Source organism: Myxine glutinosa, chromosome 3 (genome assembly GCF_964187855.1).
Source record: "Myxine glutinosa chromosome 3, kmMyxGlut1.1, whole genome shotgun sequence".
NCBI classification, from domain to species: Eukaryota; Metazoa; Chordata; class Myxini; order Myxiniformes; family Myxinidae; genus Myxine; species Myxine glutinosa.
In genome coordinates, this window is record NC_136263.1 from 20,005,303 (window position 1) to 20,032,802 (window position 27,500).

Consider the following 27,500-nt stretch of genomic DNA (forward strand, 5'->3'; position numbering starts at 1 on the left):
TTGATTGTGTTTGGTGGTTTGGTTGTGTTGGGTGGTTTGGTTGTGTTGGGTGGTTTGATTGTGTTTGGTGGTTTGATTGTCTTGGGAGGTTTTGTTTTGTGGGGAGGTTTGGTTGTGTTGGGTGGTTTGATTGTGTTGGGTGGTTTGATTGTGTTGGGTGGTTTGGTTGTGTTGGGTGGTTTGGTTGTGTTGGGTGGTTTAATTGTGTTGGGTGGTTTGATTGTGCTGGGTGGTTTGACTGTGCTGGGTGGTTTGACTGTGCTGGGTGGTTTGATTGTGCTGGGTGGTTTGCTTGGGCCGGGTGGTTTGATTGTGCCGGGTGGTTTGATTGTGCCGGGTGGTTTGATTGTGCCGGGTGGTTTGATTGTGCCGGGTGGTTTGGTTGTGTTGGGTGGTTTGATTGTGTTTCGTGGTTTGATTGTCTTGGGATGTTTTGTTTTGTGGGGAGGTTTGGTTGTGTTGGGTGGTTTGGTTGTGTTGGGTGGTTTGGTTGTGTTGGGTGGTTTGATTGTGTTTCGTGGTTTGATTGTCTTGGGATGTTTTGTTTTGTGGCGAGGTTTGGTTGTGTTGGGTGGTTTGATTGTGTTGGGTGGTTTGATTGTGTTGGGTGGTTTGATTTTGTTGGGTGGTTTGATTGTGTTGGGTGGTTTGATTGTGTTGGGTGGTTTGATTGTGTTGGGTGGTTTGATTGTGTTGGGTGGTTTGATTGTGTTGGGTGGTTTGATTTTGTTGGGTGGTTTGATTGTGTTGGGTGGTTTGATTGTGTTGGGTGGTTTGATTTTGTTGGGTGGTTTGATTGTGTTGGGTGGTTTGGTTGTGTTGGGTGGTTTGGTTGTGTTGGGTGGTTTGATTTTGTTGGGTGGTTTGATTGTGTTGGGTGGTTTGATTGTGTTGGGTGGTTTGATTGTGTTGGGTGGTTTGATTGTGTTGGGTGGTTTGATTGTGTTGGGTGGTTTGATTGTGTTGGGTGGTTTTGTTTTGTGGGGAGGTTTGGTTGTGTTGGGTGGTTTGATTGTGTTGGGTGGTTTGGTTGTGTTGGGTGGTTTGGTTGTGTTGGGTGGTTTGGTTGTGTTGTTGTGGTTTGAATGTGTTGGGTGGTTTGATAGTGTTGGGTGGTTTGATTGTGTTGGGTGGTTTGATTGTGTTGGGTGGTTTGATTGTGTTGGGTGGTTTGATTGTGTTGGGTGGTTTGATTGTGTTGGGTGGTTTGATTGTGTTGGGTGGTTTGATTGTGTTGGGTGGTTTGATTGTGTTGGGTGGTTTGATTGTGTTGGGTGGTTTGATTGTGTTGGGTGGTTTGATTGTGTTGGGTGGTTTGATTGTGTTGGGTGGTTTGATTATGTTGGATGGTTTGATTGTGTTGGGTGGTTTGATTGTGTTGGGTGGTTTGATTGTGTTGGGTGGTTTGATTGTGTTGGGTGGTTTGATTGTGTTGGGTGGTTTGATTGTGTTGGGTGGTTTGATTGTGTTGGGTGGTTTGATTATGTTTGGTGGTTTGATTTTGTTGGGTGGTTTGATTGTGTTGGGTGGTTTGATTTTGTTGGGTGGTTTGATTGTGTTGGGTGGTTTGATTGTGTTGGGTGGTTTGATTGTGTTGGGTGGTTTGATTGTGTTGGGTGGTTTGCTTGCGTTGGGTGGTTTGATTGTGTTGGGTGGTTTGATTTTGTTGGGTGGTTTGATTGTGTTGGGTGGTTTGATTTTGTTGGGTGGTTTGATTGTGTTGGGTGGTTTGATTGTGTTGGGTGGTTTGATTGTGTTGGGTGGTTTGCTTGCGTTGGGTGGTTTGCTTGCGTTGGGTGGTTTGCTTGCGTTGGGTGGTTTGCTTGCGTTGGGTGGTTTGCTTGCGTTGGGTGGTTTGCTTGCGTTGGGTGGTTTGCTTGCGTTGGGTGGTTTGCTTGCGTTGGGTGGTTTGCTTGCGTTGGGTGGTTTGCTTGCGTTGGGTGGTTTGGTTGCGTTGGGTGGTTTGCTTGCGTTGGGTGGTTTGCTTGCGTTGGGTGGTTTGGTTGCGTTGGGTGGTTTGGTTGCGTTGGGTGGTTTGCTTGCGTTGGGTGGTTTGCTTGCGTTGGGTGGTTTGCTTGCGTTGGGTGGTTTGCTTGCGTTGGGTGGTTTGCTTGCGTTGGGTGGTTTGCTTGCGTTGGGTGGTTTGCTTGCGTTGGGTGGTTTGATTGTGTTGGGTAGTTTGATTGATTGTGTTGGGTGGTTTGCCATTGCCTTTCCAGCAGTGGTTAGGGTAAGGATTTGTAATTTGTTGTTGGTTCTGGCGATTCTGTGAAGGACACCTTGGGATATTTAAATATCGACAGGCAGAACGCCAAGTTTAATGTCCATCCAAAGGACAGCACACACATTGAATCACCAAAATTCACAGTTTATAGCTGGGTCGGATTCGAACACAGAATAGAGAGATTATCGCAGCGAGTGTGTGTGTCCAGAGAATCCTGTAAAAATGGTGGAATTTTCATATCTCACACCATATGTACTGTGCAGTGTACACCACATGAATCACCATTTAACCCCACCTGGTCTTCACAAAACCTGAACCGTGTGCACTGTTGGGATCCTTTTCACTCACGCGGAGTATCACCTGCCAATACCTGCCCTTTGTGATGCAACAAATCCCCAACTCACAGATCAATCTGAACAAGAGGGAGAATTTGCACCAAATTTCCCCCTGCTGGTCCCAATGAATGTTCTTGTTCCAAACAGCAATTGTGACCATATACAGTTAGGACAAATTGTTTTCGGTAGGCAAAGCTACAGACCAAGTTGCAGTTTCTGGAACTCATCATAATGGGGCCATCTTCCAGGTTTCAGTTGAATATGTTGAAGCGTAAAGGGATAAAGTATGGAAAACCATAGGTCGGACGGACGGACGGACAGACAGACACAGAGCAAACCTATGGCCCCCTCCAGTGAAACCGAACTAGTAGGGGACTAGTGACGAGGACCTGAAATCTCTGTTATCAATTCCGAGACAGACATTCATCCTGGCATTGCCGGGAGGGTGCTGTATCATCGAGCACGTCGTCCTTTGAAGAGCATTGTAAGTATTGTGGGGGTACCCTGGCCAAATCCTAGCTGATCTACAGGGGGAGACATATCAGTCGGGCACCGCCTTTCCAGAAATGATGCAGCCAGGTGCTGCATCCGTATGAATGAAGCAGCACCTGGCTGCTGGTTGCATCCATTCTGTGTGTGGGAGTGCTCTGCTGATGCACTACTCTCAACTCTCCAAAATTAGGTCGATAGTTTAGAATTTGACTCAAGCTCTGGCACACAACAGCCTGCCAGAACTTCTCACCATCATGCAATAGGCATTCTTTCGGAGGCAACATTGAGCAGGCCGTCTCGCTGGCAATGTGCTCAGGTTGTAAAATATCTCCAGGTATTTATTCAAATGTAAGAACTTGGGCCTGTGCCAAATGAATCTTGCTTACACCTCTTCCTGAATGCACAACTCCATCTTCCACTCCCACAAAGTAGACATCAGGATTTCGCCGCCGGTTGATTTCGGCAAATGCTTGGATATGGTCGTGGAGTCCCATCCCATCGCATGAGGGTGTGGAGATGTTCCAACGAGGAGGTGAGGTTTGGATTGGAGGGGGAAACCCATAGAGGACCAATAAGTTACCGAGTGAAGCAAAGCATCTCATTATAGTTTGGAAAACTTCCGAAAGTGGAGTGTTGTCCAGAAACATCAAGAGCGTTTCAAAAGAAACATTTTTATTGCACACCGTCCATGGATTTCGCAGAAATATTTACTCCCTCGATTCAAAAATAAAAAAACACGATCAACGCTTCTGTTCCGTCCTCCAATCACTTCCTCCATCCCAAGATGGCCGCCATAAAACTTGCACCTGCTGCTCCATCAACGTGTCCGAGTTACACATTCGACACCTCTACTTCGTCGTCCAATAAGAAGCCCCTGATGATATTGCAAAAGTACATGTGCAAAAGAACAGCAATTACGTCGTACATTCGATTTTGTCCGATTCCGAGACCAACAATCACCCTGGTGACCGCAAGAGATTATAGGCCGTGGAATGGTCGGTGAGGGTGGCTTTGAGGATCGAGAACGCTTTGCAAACCAGAAGACGGTTCTTGAGCAGGTGAAGATCTGCACTCTTGGCTGCACCACGTTCCGCAGGTGCTTGGCGATGCATCACTTGAAGTCGAGCAGAATTACATACCTGGCGATAGCGGCGTACAGATGAGCGGTACCCAGGGCGAGGCTGTAAACGGGACTGCTCACAGGGCTCGACAGGCTGAACATCTGCACAGAGTCGTGGAGACCATCATGAACGGGCGAACCAAAGGTCACACAAAATACCCCAAAAAGGAAAGCGGTGCAGAGGTGCAACTCACATGTAGACAACGGGTTTGCCGTTTGTCCCACAGGCGAACGACTCCATAGTACGCAGAGCCGCTCACAAGCAGATTGTTTCTGTCTGACTGTACGCAATAGAGTGCGCTGTCGTGTGGTTCTTCCCATCTCTGCACACACTGACTGGACACACAGACACGCCATGGAGTGAATGAATAAAACCAAGAATCCTCGTACATCAAACACGACGTGCAGCTACACAGGATTGCTCGACGACCAGAATCATGGTGCCGGTTGTGGCCATGACTGTTGGAAATCTTACAACTACAAAAACATATAATAGTCTAAAAAAAAAGACCCAAATTGGGTATTATATCAGGTATTATTCATTTAAAATTGACGTGATCTGAACAGCCGATTCAACCTACTGTTTGTCTCCTTCAATATGGTCCATCTTGCTCTGCTGAATGCAATTGGAGCCCATTTGATTTCAAGTTTACGTGTAACAAAAAACTAGTTTATATTAACTATTCCATGCTAGTTTCACGACCACCACCAATCGGTGGCACCACCATTCCAAGTTCCAATGATCGTTAGAGCCGACAAGATGTGCAACACAAAAGGTGGCATGCAGTATTTACCTCTGCCACCTAATGTGGACAGAGGTTATGTTTTCACCCCTTTGTCTTTGTCTGTCTGTGAGCAGGAAATTTCAAACAGTTATGTATGGATTCGGACAAAACCTGGTGGACAGTCTGGGTGGGTGATGAGGAAGAATTGATTAGATTTTGGTGAAGATCTGGATCTGGATACTGGAATTTTAAAATGATTCTTCACCATTGAGAGATGGGGCCAAAAATGATATCTAGCCGGACATCGAAAAAAATATGGACGGATTCGGACGAAACTTGGTGGAGAGTTTGGGTGGGTGATGAGGAAGAATTGATTAGATTTTGGTGAAGATCTGGATCTGGATACTGGAATTTTAAAATGATTCTTCACCATTGAGAGATAGGGCCAAAAATGATATATAGCAGCGTGATATTTCAAAAAATATGGGCGGGTTCGGACAAAACTTGGTAGGCAGGTTTTGAGTTTGAGACTTCCGGTTTCCGGTTATTTTCCGTCCTGGTCACACACAGGTTGTGCGTGTGACCAGGACAATTTAATTCGATTTTAGTGAAGATCCGCATTTGTATACTGGAGTTTGTAAAAAAAATTGTGATTCTTCACCATTGAGAGATAGGTCCAAAAATGATATCTATCATGATATCTCAAAAAGTTATGGATGGATTCGGACAAAACTTTGTGGATGATTTGGGTAGGTGACAAGAACGAGCCAATTCGATTTTGGTTCATTTCCGGATCCGGATCTGGCCTATCGGTGTGGGATACAAAACGTAAACTGTTCAGCCTGGCGAGGTATGCGTCTACCAAGTGTCGTTCTAGCCTCTTTCAGATCAGTGCCTGAGTTCGATTCCTGTCCCTTGTTTCTTTATCTTTGTACTTTCAGAAGCGGGTCGTTTGTCCTTTAGAGAGAGGGCATTTAACCGGCTGTCCCATCCGTGGATGTTAAAGACCCCATGGTACTTTTTGTAAAGGTAGGCCACTGCATACCGGAACCACAAACACAATTTCTATATTGCTTTGGTAGATTTACGGGGAGGGAAGACTTGATAAGTGCTACAGCTGTATCCATGGAGATGATGCTCCTGTACACCATAACCCCATACATTGTAATCCATTCCCACTTTACTTTCCATGACAACCTCCTGTATTCCACGTCAAATGGTCTGACTCGGCATCACAAACATGTCGTAAACTCGTACCTCGCCCACCCATTGCACGACAAGTGGAAATGAGAAACCCAAAGGAAATTGGGAAAATTTGAACACTCCCTTTTATGTCATTAGGGAAAGTTTGGGTGGGAAAAAGGGTTGGATGGATGGGAACATTCTAGATAATGGGAAGATCATGTATCTTAACATACAATTACGAGACGAGCTACACAAATTGTACTAAATAAACAAACTAGAAGAATGATTAACATGCACACGCATCGCTTTAGGAGTGGGTGAAGCCGAAAGGGTTCGGCGAATGGACTCCTCCATTCACAACCATTCATAGTCGGAGTGTATCATTCTGACCAATACAATGAGGAATGCTTTGGTATTTTCAGGTCACATGGTATCAGCCAAAATGTCCTTTAAGACTGCAGCTCTTCACCACCCCATCCCTGTACTACCGAACCTTTCTCCCCGCGCTAAACCCCCACCGCCCCTTTTTCTGCCCGGCACTCCCCGTTGTAAACTGCCTTGCATTTGTCTGCATTAATGTCCCCTTCGCTCGATGTCTGCAGACTCACAATTATCCCCCTGTGGTTCAGCTCTTCCATGAGCGTCGACACCTGCATTTAAAAAAAACAACAACAATCAAGTGGAGATCGGCGATGGTCATGCCTCCGATTGCTCCATCAGCATACGCTCAGGGCCAAGTGCCAATGTTCTTCATCCCGAGATCGGAGAAGAGTGGATTTTGCTTCATCCTCCACTAACCACCCCACCGATCCACCAGCACGCCCTTGGCAAACCCGCTACGAAATAAAACAATAATATTTTGGTCATCCATTTTGGTGGAAGTAAACAGTTTGCACATCTGATGGAAACAACATGCTCGGACGAGCGGTCACATCGAATCGAATTGCGAGCTGCATGAAATGAACATCTTCAGCCTGCTGGGTAAATGAAAAAGCGTGTTGTGGAACAAGAGCAGAAGTAGGGTGAAGTGCTCCATCAGCTCCTGACCCTCCCCAGCTCCTCCAGGATGTGTACCTGCTCTCCCATGAACCCCCCTCATGGTTAAACTTCCAAGATGAAACCTTACAGCACACCTTCACTCTTCTGTTCCTCTTTTCTCCCGTTTGTGAAATTGCGTTCCTGAGAGTGTTCAAGCCAACTCCTCCCTCCTGAGCCTTAAGCAGGCGATGCACCACCATCCCAGGTCATACCCCCATTTATTCATTCCCTTGCTTATTGAGTCCCACTGTCGGTTCAACCTCTCCATCACCTCGCTCTTTCGTGAACCTCGACATTCTAAAGTAAGAAAAAGAGTAGAGATTGTGCTGAAACCTCAACAACGAAATGTAACTCGTTTTTCACACAAGTAGAAGTCTCAGTTTTCTTGGTTTCAACAAACGCCACAAGACGTTCAATCCACGGTGCGATCCCCTTCGTTTAGATCTTCTCTTGTTCATGCCATCTCGAGAGGCCATTGAGTGCAAGTTCCACATCCCATTGGTGTTAAACGTAAGGAAGTCGTCGTAATGAGACTTCTTTTGTCCACAGAAAGATTTTAGGGAATCAAAAATTTACTGACATTACTGGAAAAGATTGGTTTTCGTTTTGGCATCAAAACCATTTCTCTAGCCTCTGCTCTTTAGATATCAAGAGCTGTGTGGGAAGAAGACTTCTTTGGACTCTCTTCTGATCGATAATCTTTTGCTTCTCATTCAACTCCATGTTTAAGTCAGTCTGGTCAAACTTCTCTGTGCAGTTTCAGCAAAGTACGCTCCTCTTCACCTGCTACTGTGTCCTTGTGACATGTTCTGTACTCGAAATCAATTGGAATCAAGTTGTTCCTCGATCATCAACTGATGTTTGTTGACAGACAGAGACAAAATGAACCAATTTTGCTGAAACCCGCTTCACGCGCGCAGGGTAATAATTGCTTTGAAGGATTATTTCAAGGAATTGAACACTGCAAAGGATTGTTAGATAGAACATGAGTAATTCCTTCACCATATCAAACCTAAATGGGGTGATAAAAGAATATGGATTATTAGGATGTCGGATAAGCACCGGTAGTGCTTGTCGAGTCTTACTTCATCTGGAATACCACGATGGAGCGGGTGCAGACAGGCCTTTCAAGGTTTTGTTCAATGCACTGGGTCGCACGGGTACCCGATAGTGCAATGAACAGGTATCTCGCAGCCTCAGAAAGAAGAAATACGTTTTTTGGAGCCACAGGTTCACACGCTCATTGGCCAAGCTTAACGGAAAGGTCTGTGGGATTTCTTGGAATGCCAATTAATCTTGGAATCTGAAGAACTCAGGGACACAACTTACGAGATATAGCAGAGAACCCCACCTCCACATAAAAAACTGGTAACATAAGTAGGTTTAAGGTCCAGAAGGACTCAAAGATAACTTGAGCGGCACTCGATAGAGCGCATACTTCTGCCAGGCTGCTGAACAGTTTATGTTTTCTATCCCACTGATAGGCCGGATCTGGATTCAGAGCTGAACCAAAATCTAATCGGCTTGTTCTCGTCACCAAACCCACTCGTCCACCAAGTTTAGTCATTACTCGTCCATAACTTTTTCAAATATCATGTTCTATATCGCTTTTTGTCCGATTTCTCAATGGTGAAGAATCACTTAATAATTAAATAATTCTCGTATCCGAATCCATATTCAGATCTTCAACAAAATCGAATCTATTTGTCCTTGTCAGACACCCAACCGGTCCACCAAGTTTCGTCCAAATCCATCCATAACGTTTTGAGATATCCTGCTATGTATCGTTTTGGCCCTATCTCCCAATGGTGAAGATTCACTTAAAAAATTCTGCCAGCCGGATCCGAATCCGGATCTTCACCAAAATCGAATCATTTCGTCCTTGTCACATGCACTATCTCTCTGCCAAATTTCGTCTGAATCCGTCCACAACTTTTTGAGATATCTTGTTCCACAACTTTTTGAGACAGGGGTGAAAACATAGCCTCCATCCACCTTCGGTGGCGGAGGTAATAAAGGGAACACAGACCAAGACTTGCATCACCCATATAATCGTAGGCCACGTGCAGTTTGGTAGAACAGTGCAAGCGATTCGTTTTTACTTGGGACGGTTCGATACTCCACACTGCACAACGGTTTGAGTTACAGGTTTCCGGAAGCGTGACGCTCATCCTTTAGTCTGCCGTTGTACCTGCTTTGCAGGTGCATTCTATGGCATGTTGCAGTGTTGGGGTTCTGTGAATCACTGTGATCAAATACCCATGACTGTACATTGTTACGGATTCGGCCCTAATTATTGTTGGTATTATTATTATTGTTGGTTCTCAGTAAGGGTTATTGTGGTTAAAAAGTTTAAAAGCGCTCCTGGTAAAATGTGGCCGGAAATCCGGATCGTGACCCGGAAGAGAAGGGGAGCGAAGAAGAAGAGGCGGGAGGAGATCGTGAAAAGACGTTTTTGTTGAGGCTCCGGACCGAGCGGTCGAGCGTACAATGCGAGTGAACCTTGCGTCCTTGAAAGGAAGTTCGTGCAATAGGAGATATCGCCGGAGTGCTGTGGAGCCTGTGTAGTCGGGTATCCTCATTGAGTATCCTTGCCTCAAAGCTCCGGTTCGAGTGAAAGCCGTCCGCCATCTTCGCCATGCACGCAACCTGCAGTGAACAGGTTTTTGTCGCGTCGGCCGGGCATTATTCCCCGGTGGGTTGCCGGGGACGGCTGTGCAAGAAAGTGGCTTTTGAGGATCATACGGAGACTCGCTGATTGAACCGCAAACGTGTACATCGGAGCGCGTCTTTGGGAGGTTTCCCATTCCACCGCTATTGTGCGGGGTGTTGGACCCATTCCACCGCTATTGTGTGGGGTGTTGGACCACGTGACCTGTGGGTTGCTTCGATCGTCCACGCCTCAATTGATTGTGATCGGACATTGATCCAACGATCGCTGGAGCGAATCGACCTCGCCTTGGAGGGGTACAGAGACATTGGGGGAGTACTGTGAGTTTGGGTTAAAGGACGAGATAAGGTGGTACCATCTTTAAAATCGTGATTGTAGGGCGAATTGTTATTATTATTATTTGTGTCGTGATTCCGGTGTGATTTATAATATATTATTGTTTGTTCATAACCCTTGGTGTGGTTTCATTATTGATTTGATTGATTTCAACCAAGGATAACATATCTTTCTGCCGGGGACCCTCTCGGGGTTCGGAGGTTTACCGAGACCAGAGGATAGGGGAGGACTCCGTAACAACATGCAAAACAAGCCCCATATATAAAGTATGTTGGTTTTTATGGTCTCTGGCTGGTTTCTAACATCAATACTAAGTGTGACAAATCACAGCGATAGAAACATCAAAAAGAGACATCAGACTGCACCGAGCAATAGTAATATGCATGCTACCAGGTAGGGCAGTTTAGGATGAGCTATGGATGCCAAGAGACGAGCTGGAAAGCCACATATGCATTGGCGGAAGTGAAGCCGCCCGAGATGGGTTGCTTCCGCTTCCCACGGAACATTTGGCAGCAGTGGGAGCAACAGGAGTAAAGGTGACAGGAAGCAGTGGGTCTGCACGCCACCTTTCCTGTGCTGGCCCTCCAAACTTCTCCGTTACATCAGCTGGGGCCCAGCTAACCACCACGCCTCATTCAGCCATACTACACTCGGCCAGGGGGCTTCCCCCATGGAGCAGCAGCCCATTCTCACCTGAAATTTTACTCCAATACCTCAAAAGGCAGATTCCAAATCGAGGCGGCACAAGGACCTTTCGCTTGACGTCATATGAGCAAACCGCAGGAATGTTTCTACTTGTGTTTTATGCCAAAATGTATCAAACTGTGATCGATGCTGCCAGGTTCCAAGAACCACAAGTAAGTACATCTTCCAAGTTTACATGTCGGTGAAACAAAATGTGATAGCACGGGCTTGTGTAAGCACCAGGAAGCATTGTTGTTGCCATGTCGCTCATTTCGCATCCTTTGTGGAAAGTGACCTTCTTCCGACACCACCGATGGCTTTAGTTATTAAGCGACTTCACCACACATCTTCAAAAAAAATGCAGCTAAACCATGCTGCCAAAAAAGGTACAAAATTAAAAGGCCAAAAAAATGTTCTACTTGTATTCTATCAAATGAATATGATGAAGAGAAGCATACAGGGAAGCAAACTGCCTTGAAATAAACTGCCGATGCCATGAGAAAATTTGAAAGAGAAACGGCAACTGTTTCATCTAAAGCAGAAAAGATGAGTGGATGGGCAAGTATGGCATGGGGAGGCTTGCAGACCGCATGTCCTCATCATGACCTCCCGATTTCTCCTCCCCCCCCCCCCCCCCTAAGAATTAGCATCACGTCAGTGGTCCGCAAGTTAAACAGCGCGTGTTGTGTAGAGCGGTGGAGCATGGAAAAGCAGCTGCAAATGCCTGGCGTGCGAAACACCGCCGGAGGTCGCCCCATGCCCCTCATGCTACCCCCGGATCTTTAGTCGCAACCCACGTTGTCTTACTCCCAGTCCCTTAGGGCTACCTCTGGCTACGGCCCAGCAGGCAGTGTACAATGGCAGGAAGAGAGCCGTAGGGGAAGCTCTTCCCTCGCATCAGACCCACGGCCAAGATGATGAGGACTTGCCGCACCCTCGTGCCACCACCCCAGCAACACCACCTCATGTATTATGTGTAGACTTCTGCACAGATACGCTGATCGTTGAGGAAATCTCAATCCGTGGCTAAAACACAGCATTGACCACTGCAACCTACAAGTTTGCACATCGTTGGACCCTTTCTCTTATGTTCGTGTAAAGAACAACCATCCGACCATTGCATGGTGGAACAATCAAAGATGAACAAATCAGGGCCATGAAAACAAGGCACGGTAGTCAGGAATTCAACGCTGCAACTTATTTTCCAGTAAGCTGATCTGAGGCACACCGCAGTCCTCGCCGTGGGGCTCTCGTGGCCGAAGCAGGCCTGGCAACTTCTCTTCAGGATATAGTGCCAGGCTGCGATGTCATTAATTGAAAAATCATTGCTGACACCGCGCCGGGGAAGCTCCGTGTCAGTAGCCGGGAGCGTGAACATGGTCGAGAGGTGGTGGAAGGAAAAGGGAAAGGTGGGCGAGGGGTGAGGATGTGCAGTGGAGAAAAATAGTTCTAATTAAAGCCTCGAGTCCTGCATGGAACAAGAACGCATGAATAAACTAGAACTCCACTCGGTGGAGAGCATACCGCCAGACTATACCGTAGACCACTATACCATACCACATATGCGTATAGCATACCGCTATCCATATCCGCTAGACTGAACAGTTTCAAAATCCAATCGCCTTGTTCTTGTCACCTAACCAGCTCATCCACCAAGATTTGTCATAATCCATCAAAAACTTTTTGAAATATTATGCTATATCGTTTTGGCCCTATTACTCAATGGTGAAGAAAAACTGAAAAAAATTAAAATTAAAATAAATAAATAAATAAAAATGGCACCCATGTCCGAAGGAAGCGGTTCAGTTTGGTATTTTTTATCATGAAATAGGCAAAGCTGAGAAATGAATGAAACCCATTAGAACCTTTTCAAATGACCCTTCATGACCCTTAAGAATTACCGTTAAGAATTAAACACTGTGGGTTGGAAAGGTTCTTCTTCTTCGTTTGTTTTTTTTGTTTGTTTTTTTACAGACGGATGGATATAGCCAAATATTGAAGCGGCTTCACCTCTTAAAAATTCTCATATCTGGATCCGGATCTCCACTAAAATTGTATCGATTCTTCCTCGTCACACAGCCAACCTGTCCGCCAAGTTTCGGCCGGATCCGTCCATAACGTTTTGAGTCATCCTGTTCACAAAAAGACAGACAGACAGGGGTAACAACATAACTGCCATCCACCTTCGGTGGCGGAGGTAATAAAAAGCATGCAAGTGCAACAGAAAACGAGTGCGCCATCACATAACCCGCGATGCCCGTGGTAACACTCAACGATCGAAGACAATAAAGTTCCAAGACAATGCACTGGACTACAGGGCCAAAAGAAGAAGCAAACCTTCACGTGACAAGTATGGAAAGAATGTAAAGGATGACTACAACCATTTCTGACGTCGCAGGGAATCTCACAGAAAGGCTGCTCATGTTGTACAAGGCCTTGCTTGCAGCATAACAAGGCCCAAACATGCAGTTTGTTGAACAAGAGCCTCCCCTAAACACCCCCACCACTTCGGTACCCAGTAAAACAAAACACAAACCCATGAACATTTTTGTCCGGACACTTGTCTGGGACAGATATAATGTATCAGCTGAACATAAGGTCATAGCTTAGCCTCCAGGGGGAGAGTTGGGGGCAAATGTTCTATCTTTTTTTTTGTTTGCTTGTTTTTAAAGGATAACATGGTTTAAAAAAAACACAAGTGAAAAGCAAGGAAGTAAGATTGAACAAGAAGACGACATGGGATGGAAAGAGATGAGAAAGGCAAGGGGTTAAAGAGAACGATGGATACAGAGGAGAAGAAAAGAAATAATAAAATCCTCAGCTGTTTTGTCTGGACAGAAGGCCGGGCGAGGCAGGCAGCGGGAACGCAAACACAGGGAAAAGGGCAGCACGATCGCGCTCCCCGCACAGATGTCTTTCCATGGCGCTTGGGGAGGCGCGGGCAGGGCCAGGCGATCACGGCTTGGGCTGCTGCCAGCACCAATACATCACAAACACACACGCACGATTGCATGGGGGACGGACACACACGGACACAGACGCGCACACACATGGACGGACACACACATATAGATAAGAGTAAGAGACCAAGAAAAAAAGGGTTCGTGTTTGCTCATTCCTCCACTTTAAATCGACATGCACATGTCTACACTGCAGCTGCTCCGATGTCAAGTGCACGGCTTGCAATCCTGAGCATCGTACATTCAAAAAGGTGTCGATACTTGAATCAATCGCGATATACAATTACCTTGGTGAAGTTGCATTACGTACCAGGAGGATGTGTGGTAGAGGAGGTTAGCCGAAGAAAAAATGATGAGAGGTGCGGTGCCGTATCAGGAGGAGATGGAGGGCAATAAAATGGAGGGTATGTTAGGACTTTTTGGTATTGTGGAATGATTGGTATTGAGCATTTGTCTCAAGATGCTGAGAGTCGAAGTTCAAGTTGCACATACTCTACTGGTATATCCAATTTGCCGATTCACTTCGGGATGGATGCACGAGCATCTTCTGGAGCCTAAAGTATGTCGGGTTCAAAACAAAAGGTGGTGCAGTAAAAATGAAAGGAAATTTAACATCACCGTTATGGTGGTCCAGTAGTTAGCAAAAGTGGTTGTGCGGTTGTGGAAGGAGGAGAGAGGGCGGTGCAAGTCAGTGAAGCAGACTTCTCACACGACTATCCACCAAGAGAAGGGCACTGGAGGCATCGTTGTGAGTTCCCACATCACCACCCACTTCTTTCAACAATTGGGGGGCGGGAGAGAATATGGGGGAGTGGGAAAAAGAAAGGGGAGGGGCAAAAGTAGGTGGGAAGGGGTGGGAAGTGGAGGAGAGATGAAGAAAAAAAAGGGGGGGGCGAAAAAGGCCTTCTAGGCTAGCATTTTTATCTTGGGTTTCTGTGTATTTAAAATTGCTGGCGCACCCCGGCTCAGGTTCCCGCTGCCTTGTTCGAGTTTTCCATTCCACGTTGCTTTGATTTCCATCTAAGCAAATAGCTCGACGCAGATCGTCAAATACACGGCAATCACCCGGACCGCGGGAAGGAGAACCGCGCCGGTGACAGCGCCTCGCCCGGGGCCCGGCAGTGCCCTGATGAAAGTGCCTTTTAGCGGCCGATCTCCCTCTCCCTTCTCTCGACCTCGGCTCTCCCTCCCCCTCTTTAATTGGCAGCCGCAACCACGAGAGAGCATGCAAGTCGAGAGGGGCAATCAGCGGGAGGAATTAAAAAATAAAGAAGAAGAAGGAAAGAGAGTGAAGCGAAACAGACAAAAAAAAAAAAGTGTGGAAGACATTGGGAGAAGAGTTTGGTTTTTCACCTTCAGGGTGGTTTACGGAACATCATACGTCACGCAGAGGCCTGATTAACGGTCTCCGAGGGACGAGGAACTTAACAAGCACGGCGGGCAGGGAAAGAGCGAACCGCTCATGCTATGCCGGCTTTGCCAGGAGAAGGGGGGGCATCGATGCACGCATTGCCATGGGAGCGTCTGGACCACGTCTGGGTGGCACGGCCTAGCAGTGACAGACCGAGATCTTCAAAGCATGGCAACAAAATCTCAATCTTCGACCATCATTGTGGACAGACAAAAAAAAAAAAAACAACAGTCAGATGGACAGACCCATTTTCAACCACATGGGCATCTTTAAACACTCTAGTCGAAATTAAATGTTCAAAGTGGTTGAAATCTGCACTATTTCAAAGGCTAAACGGCAGTGGACTTTGATCTTCCTCATTTCTATTCGATTCTCGCAGCAGCAGCGATCAGTGACAAAACACAATGTAAGCGACTGGGCACAAATCTCTTGAAACTGTTTACTTCCAAGTTTTGGCAAAACATTCCTGCAGAAATAACTTGCCAGACAGTCGGGGTTACAAATGTTCTGCAGCAATACTAGAAGTACAATTGCTGTTCGGACTCTGACGGATGGGCGATGACATCATTTACAAGTTTATCCTGCTGCCCCCAAGGAACTGGAATCTCGAAAAATGGCAGAAAAGTTTTATGCTGTTCAGTACAATGCTGGATTCTTCCCTCATACTCGTTACAAACTTCGTGTGTTTTGGAGGGCCAGCGGAGACAGGGGGCTAGGTGGGAACTCGCTTCTAGGAACATCTTCACTCTCTCAGAATAGGCCACGACAAAGGCCTGGAGGACTGTGCCTGATCTTTCATGTGCAATTAAATGGCAGAGACGCACAAGAGGCCATATACATATCACATCCATTGCAAAATATAGCTTTGTAGTTGAGGAGGTGGGAAGGAAGGGAGCACAAAGTTTCAGCTTGGGAATTGACTTTAGTGAATGATAATTTTCCTGTAGCTGCATTTCCATTTCACTGACAGTTTCTCATCGGCTAACCGACTTTTTCTAAATTATGACAAGCAGACATGGAACAAAACTCCAGGTGGAGCTTGCATTTTCATTATAGTCAGCGATATACATCGCAATGCAAATAAATGATTACAAACTCGATTGCCGTGCCTTGGAAGTTGTGAAATCTTTTTGAGAAGGCCCCCATCCTATTATTTTCATCGCTTCTCATCTCAAAGGTGCTTGCAACAGGGCAAAGGGGCCCACGGTCCCATCCTCAGGGCCAGGCAAAGGGGCCCACGGTCCCACCCTCAGGGCCAGGCAAAGGGGCCCATGGTCCCATTCTCAGGGCCAGGCAAAGGGGCCCACGGTCCCATCCTCAGGGCCAGGCAAAGGGGCCCACGGTCCCATCCTCAGGGCCAGGCAAAGGGGCCCATGGTCCCATTCTCAGGGCCAGGCAAAGGGGCCCACGGTCCCATCCTCAGGGCCAGGCAAAGGGGCCCATGGTCCCATCCTCAGGGCCAGGCAAAGGGGCCCACGGTCCCATCCTCAGGGCCAGGCAAAGGGGCCCACGGTCCCATCCTCAGGGCCAGGCAAAGGAGCCCACGGTCCCATCCTCAGGGCCAGGCAAAGGGGCCCACGGTCCCATCCTCAGGACCAGGCAAAGGGGTCCACGGTCCCACCCTCAGGGCCAGGCAAGGGGGCCCACGGTCCCACCCTCAGGGCCAGGCAAAGGGGCCCATGGTCCCACCCTCAGGGCCAGGCAAAGGGGCCCACGGTCCCACCCTCAGGGCCAGGCAAAGGGGCCACGGTCCCACCCTCAGGGCCAGGCAAAGGGGTCCATGATCCCACCATCAGGCTCAGAGAAAGGGGCCCACGATCTCAACCTTTGGCGATCTGCGTTTTTCTGCAAGAATTTGTTTCTCACCACTTAGCGAGAATGTTTTTCGATGGCCGCCACATCGTTTCTGTTCATCTCATTACTGGTGCCAGTGTTGTTGCATCAGGAAGGTTACCATGACCTCACAGTGACTCCGTGGCCGTTTCACCACCTTACTGGGCCGCACGTCTGCCTGGGGACTAGTCTACAGCCAACAAACGGCTGCCGCTGACCAGGCGCCAAACACCCACAGCCATGAGGCTCCGGGAAGCCAATATTACAGGAATTGCGAACGCTTTGGGGCCTTTTGACCTTAACTGCATCGCTGAGGAATCTTCAGACTAGTCTATTTTGCAGTATTTTCGGAGATTTATTTATTATGGGTGTGCCGAAATAGCTACAATTCACTGCTGCTGTCATCGTCACTGCTACTCGTCTTTGTACGATAAGAAATGCTTAATATGGATGACAGCGTTGGATGCGAGCGGCCCATTTGGATGATGTTGTTCGACCAGAGAGCTGGCGGTTTGGCAGGGTGTGCTCAAGGTCATTCCTCAGATTGATGTGCAATGTTCGGTGCAGCGTTAGAAGTATCCTCGTTGGGATCTGTACTTATTTCCCTGCATATTATTTGTTGCATGTTACATTGGCAGCAGCTTACACGTTTGAAGAGGGAACATACCTTTCCTTAACCTCCATCCAGCCCTAGGCTTGATGGGCATCGTAATACGACAAAGCTACGCCATCTCGCAGGTGAAAGAATACAGCCCAAGCTAAGGTGTGAAAATTGACACCCAGATCATGACAACGGCCCAGTCTTATACATCACACTGACAAAAGCTGAAAAAGCAAGACCGGGTGAAGGGTGGCGAGGATCAAGCCAAATGGACTGACACCCCATGCAATGTGGTCAAAGGAGCAAACCCGTGGCCCACAAATGGTGATGCAAACAGATGTCTGGGGGTCCCATCACCCTGAGGAAACCAACAGGAGGGAAAGCAAACTGTGACTAAAACCGTAAAATCCAACAGATGATAATCCACTCAGATGCATTCAGTTCTAAACACGACGCCATGTTGGTGAAACATACCACGAGAAAAGGCGAAACGTATATCGATGCCGCAGTAAGTTCCGACACTAGAGAGCAGCGAGGCATCACTTTTGCGTGCGAGACGTCGCTTACCGCATGCTGACACGCGTGTCCCATAGACGGATGTACGTGTCATGTCCCCAGGAGAGCAGCGTGGCAGGCGACTCGTACATGAGGCCCATGACGCTGGCACCGTGCCGAAATCCCACTCCCAGGGTTCCCAACATGTCACCCCTGCAAATGGAGACAGACAGGTAACGGATTATACAGTGCAATCCTGGCAGGAACAGAAGCAAAAAGGAGTGGAAGGTCGTAAGCGATGGCAGACATGTCTACGGATGATATGACTGCATTCCGGTACATATGGCAGGTGTGGAAATGTTCAAATGCAAACCATCACGCAGACGCATGTGAACCGCCGCCAGCCATCATGACTCCAGGAGAGAGGGGCACACGCAAAGGGCGTTCACATGGCACAACAGCTGGCTGGATGGAGTCAGCGCTTTGGGAGGTTTGCAAATGAGCGATAAAAACACGCAGTGCGTCTCACTCACTCTCCCCTCCCTGAGTCTCTCCATCCCTTCCTCGAACAGCATAACTCACGATGAAACCAGGTGTGCATAAACGGTCGCAGAGGGAACATAGAGCACGATATGCTCAGTATATGACCTCCATGCATTCCCTCGATTCCAGCTTTCACACACCCCAGCCCCGACCTCTTCTCTGCCTCCTCCACCCTAACCGCCCCCCGAACTCCCACCCTCACTCCGAAGCACCGCATTAACGTCGTGGTTTTGGCACGAGTCCCACAGCTAACCAGCCACCTGTGCGTTCGTGATAGAAAGCAAGAACAGCAAGAAGCGAAGATCGTTTCTTTTGTGGTCAAAAAAGCAGTTTCACCGATGAAAGAGGTTTTAAATCATTTGCTGCTCGTGTAATTGGCATTTTTAAACAATAAAATTCAAATTTGAACACGGCGATGCAAATCAATATCAAAATGCATTAACATGCAATATTATGACGTCTTAAACATTTTTAAGTTCACAAATAACAAATAATAACGCGTTCACAAAATGGTCGATTACACCTAGCTACATAACCGCCAAAAATAATAGAATACAATCGGTGAAACGGACAAATTAAAAATAAACATTTCCAAGAGCTGACAATATATTTCTCTTAAGCATTTAATCCTTACTCTCCGAAAAACGTATCTCACATTTCTCATTAACTTCTTCGATCGAGAAGTTAATGGTTGTCCTTCGTAGCAAAAGACTGCTGGCCGTTCATATGGACCGTAGTGAACTACCTGGTAAGGTGAATTTGTTCATAGTGTGGGAGTTGCTGTACCAGACAGCAACCACACTCTGTGATAGCACGTGGTGTAACCTCATGTTAAGGGATATCCAAAACCGGGCCACCTACTACCCACAACTTAGGTAGGAATTAGTAGTATGCTCAGGGTTCCAGAGATAACTCACTCTTGACAAAGGATAACGTAGTAAGAGCTTTAACAGCAATGCATCATTGTGTGTGCCGACCCTCAGGCCATCGGATGGACACCAAGCCGGAGGACCAGTGTGTAGGCACTTGTGGTTAGTGGAAGTTAAATTTCCCACGATGTCCTTCATAAAGCCTACACAAATTATCGCTGGGATCCTGCACAAATGAATAATTTCTTCCCTGACTGACTGCTGAGGAGGCAGCAAACTGCCCGGCTCGTAAACAAACCGCCCGGCACGTAACCAAACCACCCGGCACGTAACCAAACCGCCCGGCACGTAACCAAACCGCCCGGCACGTAACCAAACCGCCCAGCACGTAACCAAACCGCCCGGCTCATAACCAAACCACCCGGGAACCAAACTTCCCGGGACATAACCAAACGGCCCAGCATGTATCCAAACCTCCCGGCTCATAACCAAACCGCCCGGCACGTATCCAAACCGCCCGGCACGTAACTAAACCGCCCGGGACGTAACTAAACTGCCCGGCACGTAACTAAACCGCCCGGCACGTAACAAAACCGCCCGGCACGTAACTAAACCGCCAGGGACGTAACTAAACCGCCCGGCACGTACCCATCCGCCCGGCACGTAACTAAACCGCCCGGCACGTACCCAAACCGCCCGGCACGTACCCAAACCGCCCGGCACGTACCCAAACCGCCCGGCACGTACCCAAACCGCCCGGCACGTACCCAAACCACCCGACACGTACCCAAACCGCCCGGCACGTACCCAAACCGCCCGGCACGTACCCAAACCGCCCGGCACGTAACCAAACAGCGCGGCACGTAACCAAACAGCCCGGCTCGTAACCAAACCACCCGGCTCGTAACCAAACCACCCGGCTCGTAACCAAACCACCCGGCTCGTAACCAAACCACCCGGCTCGTAACCAAACCACCCGGCTCATAACCAAACCACCCGGCTCATAACCAAACCACCCGGGAACCAAACTTCCCAGGACATAACCAAACAGCCCGGCACGTAACCAAACCATCCGGTTCGTAATCAAACCGCCCGGTTCGTAACCATACCGCCCGGTTCGTAAACAAACCGCCCGGTTCGTAACCGAACCGCCCGGTTCGTAACCAAACCGCCCGGCTCGTAACCAAACCGCCCGGTTTGTAACCAAACCGCCCGGCTCGTAACCAAACCGCCCGGCACGCAATCAAACCGCCCGTCACGTAACTAAACCGCCCGGCACGTACCCAAACCGCCCGGCACGTAACCAAACCGCCCACCACATAATCAAACCATCTGGCTCATAACCAAACCACCCGGGAACCAAACGTCCCGGGACATAACCAAACAGCCCGGCACGTAACCAAACCACACGGCTCGTAACCAAACCACCCGGCTCGTAACCAAACCACCCGGCTCGTAACCAAACCGACCGGATCGTAACCAAACCGCCCGGCCAGTAACCAAACCGCCCGGCCAGTAACCAAACCGCCCGGCCAGTAACCAAACCGCCCGGCCAGTAACCAAACCGCCCGGCTCCTAACCAAACCGCCCGGCTCCTAACCAAACCGCCCGGCTCCTAACCAAACCGCCCGGCTCCTAACCAAACCGCCCGGCTCCTAACCAAACCGCCCGGCTCCTAACCAAACCGCCCGGCTCCTAACCAAACCGCCCGGCTCCTAACCAAACCGCCCGGCTCCTAACCAAACCGCCCGGCTCCTAACCAAACCGCCCGGCTCCTAACCAAACCGCCCGGCTCCTAACCAAACCGCCCGGCTCCTAACCAAACCGCCCGGCTCCTAACCAAACCGCCCGGCTCCTAACCAAACCGCCCGGCACGTAACCAAACCGCCCGGCACGTAACCAAACCGCCCGGCACGTAACCAAAACGCCCGGCACGTAACCAAACCGCCCGGCTCCTAACCAAACCGCCCGGCTCCTAACCAAACCGCCCGGCTCGTAACCAAACCGCCCGGCTCCTAACCAAACCGCCCGGCTCCTAACCAAACCGCCCGGCTCCTAACCAAACCGCCCGGCTCCTAACCAAACCGCCCGGCTCCTAACCAAACCGCCCGGCACGTAACCAAACCGCCCGGCACGTAACCAAACCGCCCGGCACGTAACCAAACCGCCCGGCACGTAACCAAACCTCCCGGCTCGTAACCAAACCACCCGGCTCGTAACCAAACCACCGGGCTCGTAACCAAACCACCCGGTTCGTAACCAAACCTCCGGGTTCGTAACCATACCGCCCGGTTCGTAACCAAACCGCCCGGCTCGTAACCAAACCGCCCGGCTCGTAACCAAACCGCCCGGCTCGTAACCAAACCGCCCGGCACGTAACCAAACCGCCCGGCACGTAACCAAACCGCCCGGCTCGTAACCAAACCGCCCGGCTCGTAACCAAACCGCCCGGCTCGTAACCAAACCGCCCGGCTCGTAACCAAACCGCCCGGCTCGTAACCAAACCGCCCGGCTCGTAACCAAACCGCCCGGCTCGTAACCAAACCGCCCGGCTCGTAACCAAACCGCCCGGCTCCTAACCAAACCGCCCGGCTCCTAACCAAACCGCCCGGCTCCTAACCAAACCGCCCGGCTCATAACCAAACCGCCCGGCTCATAACCAAACCGCCCGGCTCCTAACCAAACCGCCCGGCTCATAACCAAACTGCACGGCGCATAACCAAACTCTTTTCTCTCTCTCTTCCCCCCCCCCCCCCCCCCCACCTCACTCACTTTTTCACCTTTATTTACTTTTATATTTGTTTTTGCCACAACCGCTTGAGTGATTGACACTAAAGTTTCAACAACGGAAAGCCTACCCATATAAATGTTTTAATGATAACTATGATGTTGAAGGAGCTGCGCTCCAACGCGAGTCGAAAGAATTGACGCGACCAAAGACGGAATTCGTCCGAGTTGCTTTATTGAAACAAAACAGCTCAGGTATTCTGACAAAAGCCCGTTTATCGGGCAGCAATATATTGTTGCGGATATGGGATTGGCATCCATCCATATCCGCTTGTAAATATTCCCCTATTTCCTCCATACTTCCCAACTATCCCCAATCCCCCATTCCCTAGTCCCATTTTCTGTAAACAACACTCTGTAGACCCGACCTCCCCCTATTTCCCCCATTAAATGTCGCATCCAGGTCCACCGCATCTCACGTAGACAACTATAGGACATCTTGCTAGTTATTCTTAGTCTATGTCAGTTAAGGACTCGTTTCCATTGATTCTGACTCTTCGTTGCACCAGAATGTGATTGTATGGCACCGTTAGGAAGTTTAGGACCTCCCAATACCTCCCCGCAGCTCTTCCTCACGGTTCAACAACAACAACAACAACAACAACAACGGCGGCGGCGCGGGGAGTGCGCGTCCTCACTCCGGCTTGGTTGGTGGGGGGTGTTGGGAGGGCGCCAGGCCTTTCCAACGAGCCGCCATCGCACATGTGCTCGACGGGGTTACCAAGTAGGGGCTCGCTGTCAGCTCCTCGTCAAGGGCGGAGCCCGGTAACCCCCGCACCCAATAGAAGCGGCGGACCGGTCCCATCTGGGGCGGAGTCGACCAGCCGAGGGCGTGTGACTCCCCGCTGAGCATGCGCAGGAAGAGGGAGGTGACGTCAGATGCGCGCTGAGCTTGGAGAGAGAAGGACGCCACCTCCGAGCGCTGTGACACCTCCCCGCATCTCTGGACTGGACCGTGCTTTATCCTGTCCCTGAGCCAAGGTGCACCTTGTGCTATCGACTGCCTGTCCTTCCCTGCCATCAATCCCTGTGTAAGTCAGTCTTGTTCCGTTTGTCTGTGGTCTGTCAGGGATAAGATAAGACTGTAACTAAGTGCCCATCTCTTCTGTGTCTTTACCTCATTACCTTGTAATCTACCCCTTTTCTCCACCACTAATTATATCCTCCTCCGGAGGTCTTGAGAACTGTACCCCTTGCGTCATTTCATTTATCCCAGTCGTTGTGTCCTTTCCATCATTGATTTAGCGTAGCGCGATTTGGCCAACGTTCGAGTGGAATCGGGTGAGTTGGGGGTAATCGGGTAAACTGTGCGAACACGGCGGCCATTCCGCTCGGTCAAGCAACATCTTAAGCCGTGTCCGTAACAATTTTTCGGGTGACACCGTCACAATTTCGGTCTTCGAGGCCGGCCGATAGGCACAGTGTGACCGGAAGGGACGAGGTTCTCCTGACCACGTGGCCCTTGACTTGGTTTGTCCGCACAATGTGGGCGCTTTCAGGATGAACTTTAGCCGGGGAGCGTTTGGGTGCGTGGCGCCTTTGGGCGCCCCGGTCTGATACTGCCGCCCACGCGCAGAACAACTTGTGAGTGCACGTGGGTCCCGGCGGTCCCACTGGCCTAGCGCTACCATGTTTAGACAGCGAGATCCGTCCCCGGGCACCGGTACCTACTCCCGGAAGTCGAGAGATCAGCGGCGCCAGGCACGGTAGGACACCCGCGGAGCCCCGGCGGTCTAGGGGCGCGCGAGCCTACGCGTTAGCGTGCTACGGCGGAATCAACGGCTTCGGCCACGGCCGGGCCGATACTCGGCCCGGTCGCACCGGAAATGGACTGGTTCGACGCCCGCGCTAGAGGGGTCGCGGGCGACTGAGATGTGTTAACAAATTAATTAATTAATTTGAGATGTCCGATTCCTAGTGTTTGGAAATTTGGAAGAGCTTGACCCTAGCCTTTCCCTTGCGAGGGCAAGGAGGAACTTAACACTTGACACTTAAGCTTAGTTTGAAGTACACCCTGCCAGCGCTCCCGGTGGGACGGCAGGGCAACCAGAAGGGACGAGGTTCTCCTGACCACGTGGCCCTCGATCTGGGAAGCGAGAGGCGTTCCATTAGTGGACGCGCCCCTCACGCCCGACCCCTGGGCGGCCCCGGCAGGCCGTTTGTTTTGACGTTCCGTGACAGGCCCCGCACCCCCACCTCCGGGCCGACCGGGCGACCGGAATGAATCCCGGTGTCCCGATCCGAACCTTCAGAGCGGGCCGGCTGGGGAGTGCCAAGCACCCCGTACCTGCACTTTCCGTCCCTGCGGTCCCAAATACCGGAACCACCTGAATACCACTTTATTCGACAAAATGAGGTGCGGCCTACAGCCTTAGAAAACTAACCCTATATCAGTCAATACCTCCAACGACACAGGCGCGCATTCGTGCCGCGTGACGTGGTGACGTCATCGCGCTTTCACCTTAAAAGATTTATTTGATATAAATTGATATTTTGATATAAGCCTTAGAAAACCAACCCTACAGAAGTCAAATGGTCCAATAAAGGGTGATGGGAGGGTGATGGGAGGGTGATGGCAGGGTGATGGCAGGGTGATGGGGAGGGTGATGGCAGGGTGATGGGAGGGTGATGGCAGGGTGATGGCAGGGTGATGGGAGGGTGATGGCAGGGTGATGGGAGGGTGATGGCAGGGTGATGGCAGGGTGATGGGGGGTGATGGGGCAGGGTGATGGGGCAGGGTGATGGGAGGGTGATGGGGGAGGGTGATGGTTGGGAGGGTGATGATGATGATGATGATGATGATGGTGATGATGGGGGAGGGTGATGGATATTCGTCCGAGTTGCTTTATTGAAACAAAACAGCTCAGGTATTCTGACAAAAGCCCGTTTATCGGGCAGCAATATATATACACATTTATGTCGGGAAGTTTGCCCGGCAAAAGCTATACCGGGCATGCCCGGGTGTCAAGGGCGAGCCTTGGAAAGGCGAGTCTGGACCTGCCCGGGCGTGTTTGGCTGCGGCCTGGCAAGTCGAGGCTGGGCGTGCCCGGGCGCTCTGGACGAGCACTGGAAAGGCGAGAGCGGGCATGCCCGGACGCTCTGGGCGAGCCCTGGAAAGGCGATAGCGGGCATGCCCGGACGCTCTGGGCGAGCCCTGGAAAAGCGATAGCGGGCATGCCCGGATGCTCTGGGCGAGCCCTGGAAAGGCGATAGCGGGCATGCCCGGACGCTCTGGGCGAGCCCTGGAAAGGCGAGAGCGGGCATGCCCGGGAAAGACGAGACCGGGCGTGCCCGGGAGGTTCGGGCGTGCCCGGGAACAGTGAGTCCGGGCATGCCCGGGAGAGGCGCGTCTGGCCGTGTTCTGGCCGGTGCAAGGCGATTGTGTGCATCCAGCGGTAACCGCTACAATGTCATAGATCATGTGGTATGGCAGCCATGTTGGGGAAAAAAGGAAAAACTTGCCTGAAACCACTGTATGAATGAAATTTAAACTTGGTACAGGTCAGGAACTCTGCATGGAAACATGGTCTGTACTTACTTTTTCCAAATTTGCGAAATTTGCATTTATGTTTATTTAAATTATACAATGGACTACAAAATGTAAATGTTTCATGATATTTGTTATATTATATCACCTTTATCTATCAATATTGTTGAAATGAAGATCAAATAGCTGTATGTTGAAATATGTTGAAAAGGTCAAAACTTTACATGGGGTGTACTTACATTATCACGTGACTGTAGCTGCCAAACCAAGTGACCTATGACATGATTGGTGGCAAACCTTTTCCTCCATGGATAGTGGATGATATATTTTAAGTTTCACATCAATCGGTGAAGAGGTCTCCGTGAAAAATACTTTAAACGTTTTCTTTATACATCAAATACGGCTGACAAAAAGGGGGAAATACGACGTCAAACTAGTATGAAATTTTATTCCTCGTGGCCCTCATTATTGTAAGCGCCCATGTAGAAATCACCGCCCCCAGTTACAAGTGGCAGTTCTTGGGAACGACTAGCCTTGAAAAATATAGTCTGATAAAAACGACGTAATATGGTGGCATTGTCATTAGAATGGGCAGCGTGAGGTGCATCATCATCAGAAGAGGTAGCGTGAGGTGGCATCATCATTGTCATAGGATGGCATGGTCATTGGAATGGGCAGTATGGGATGGCATGGTCATTGGAACGGGTGTTGTTCAGTACCAGGCACAATTGTTCACAGTCATAAGGGGCAGTTCCATTTGCACTTTGAATTTGGAACAGTAATTTGTGGTCCATATTTTATAAGATCATGAGCAAGTTTCCTGTGCTACACACAGGCAGGAGGCCAAAATGTCAAAAAAATGTTTTGAGAAATTTTATGAAAATTCCCAACCACTTTCGGACATGTGCCCCTGCCATCCAGGGGTCCCTACCCCAAAAGCTGCACAGAAAATTTGGTGGGATTGGCCCCAAAACTTGTTGTTGTTTTTTTTTGTTTGTTTTTTTTTGTTGTTGTATACAAGATCGAGGCTCGTGAAAGAGCTAACATTAATCACACAAAAAGACAAACCGACACACAAAACACAAAAAACAAGGGGAGCGGCAGACAAGATGGGGAGAGAGGGGGAAGGACACAAACACAACATTTGAGAGCAGGGGCATCGGGAGGACTTGGGGGGAGGTGGGAGAGGAATAAAACATATGAACACTGCAAAGACTCTGGGGTGAATTACTGGGGGTAGAAAAGATCAAGGTTTTCGATGGGGGAAGATAAGAGATGGTGGTGAACAGCTGTTTTAAAGACCTGGAGGGAGGAGTGGGATTGAAGGGAGTGGGGGAGTTTGTTCCAGAGGCGGAAGAAAAGGGGAATGAAAGAGTGAAGGTGAGCAGAGAGCCTAGACTTTGGCAGTTTAACCATAAGAGGGTTGCAGGCAGATCTTGTGCGACCTGAAGGAATATTGGGGGGACAGAGCACAGAGAGAGCTGGGGGAGCAAGGCCGGAGAGGAGTCGGTAGAAGACAGAAAGACCACCAACCTGCCTGCGGTGAGTGAGTGAAAGGCCCTCGGAGTTGACTACATCGCAGGAGATTCCAATGATTCTGAAAGCCTTGGCCTCAACAGCGTGAAGCCGAGCAAGGTGTGAGGCAGGAGCACCAGCCCAGAGGGGGGAACAGTATTCCATTGAGCTGCGGATGAAAGCCTTGTA

General features: G+C 49.5%; 2 protein-coding genes across 4 annotated transcripts in view; one reads left to right on the forward strand and one right to left on the reverse strand.

Moving 5' to 3' along the window:
* The window catches only part of DDRGK1 (DDRGK domain containing 1), a 642,973-nt gene that overhangs the window by 147,937 nt on the left and 467,536 nt on the right, over positions 1-27,500 (forward strand). The gene's annotated exons all lie outside the window — the stretch shown is intronic.
* FBXW4 (F-box and WD repeat domain containing 4) overlaps positions 3,698-27,500 on the reverse strand; it is a 148,330-nt gene continuing 124,527 nt past the window's right edge. For all 3 annotated transcript variants that reach the window (XM_068111280.2, XM_068111281.2, XM_068111278.2), the window contains 3 exons: positions 18,183-18,323; positions 4,366-4,507; positions 3,698-4,273 (listed from right to left, as the gene is read on the reverse strand). In XM_068111280.2, coding sequence (XP_067967381.2) covers positions 4,163-4,273; positions 4,366-4,507; positions 18,183-18,323 — 394 coding nt within the window. In that variant the 3' untranslated portion in view covers positions 3,698-4,162. The remainder of the gene's footprint in view (positions 4,274-4,365; positions 4,508-18,182; positions 18,324-27,500) is intronic.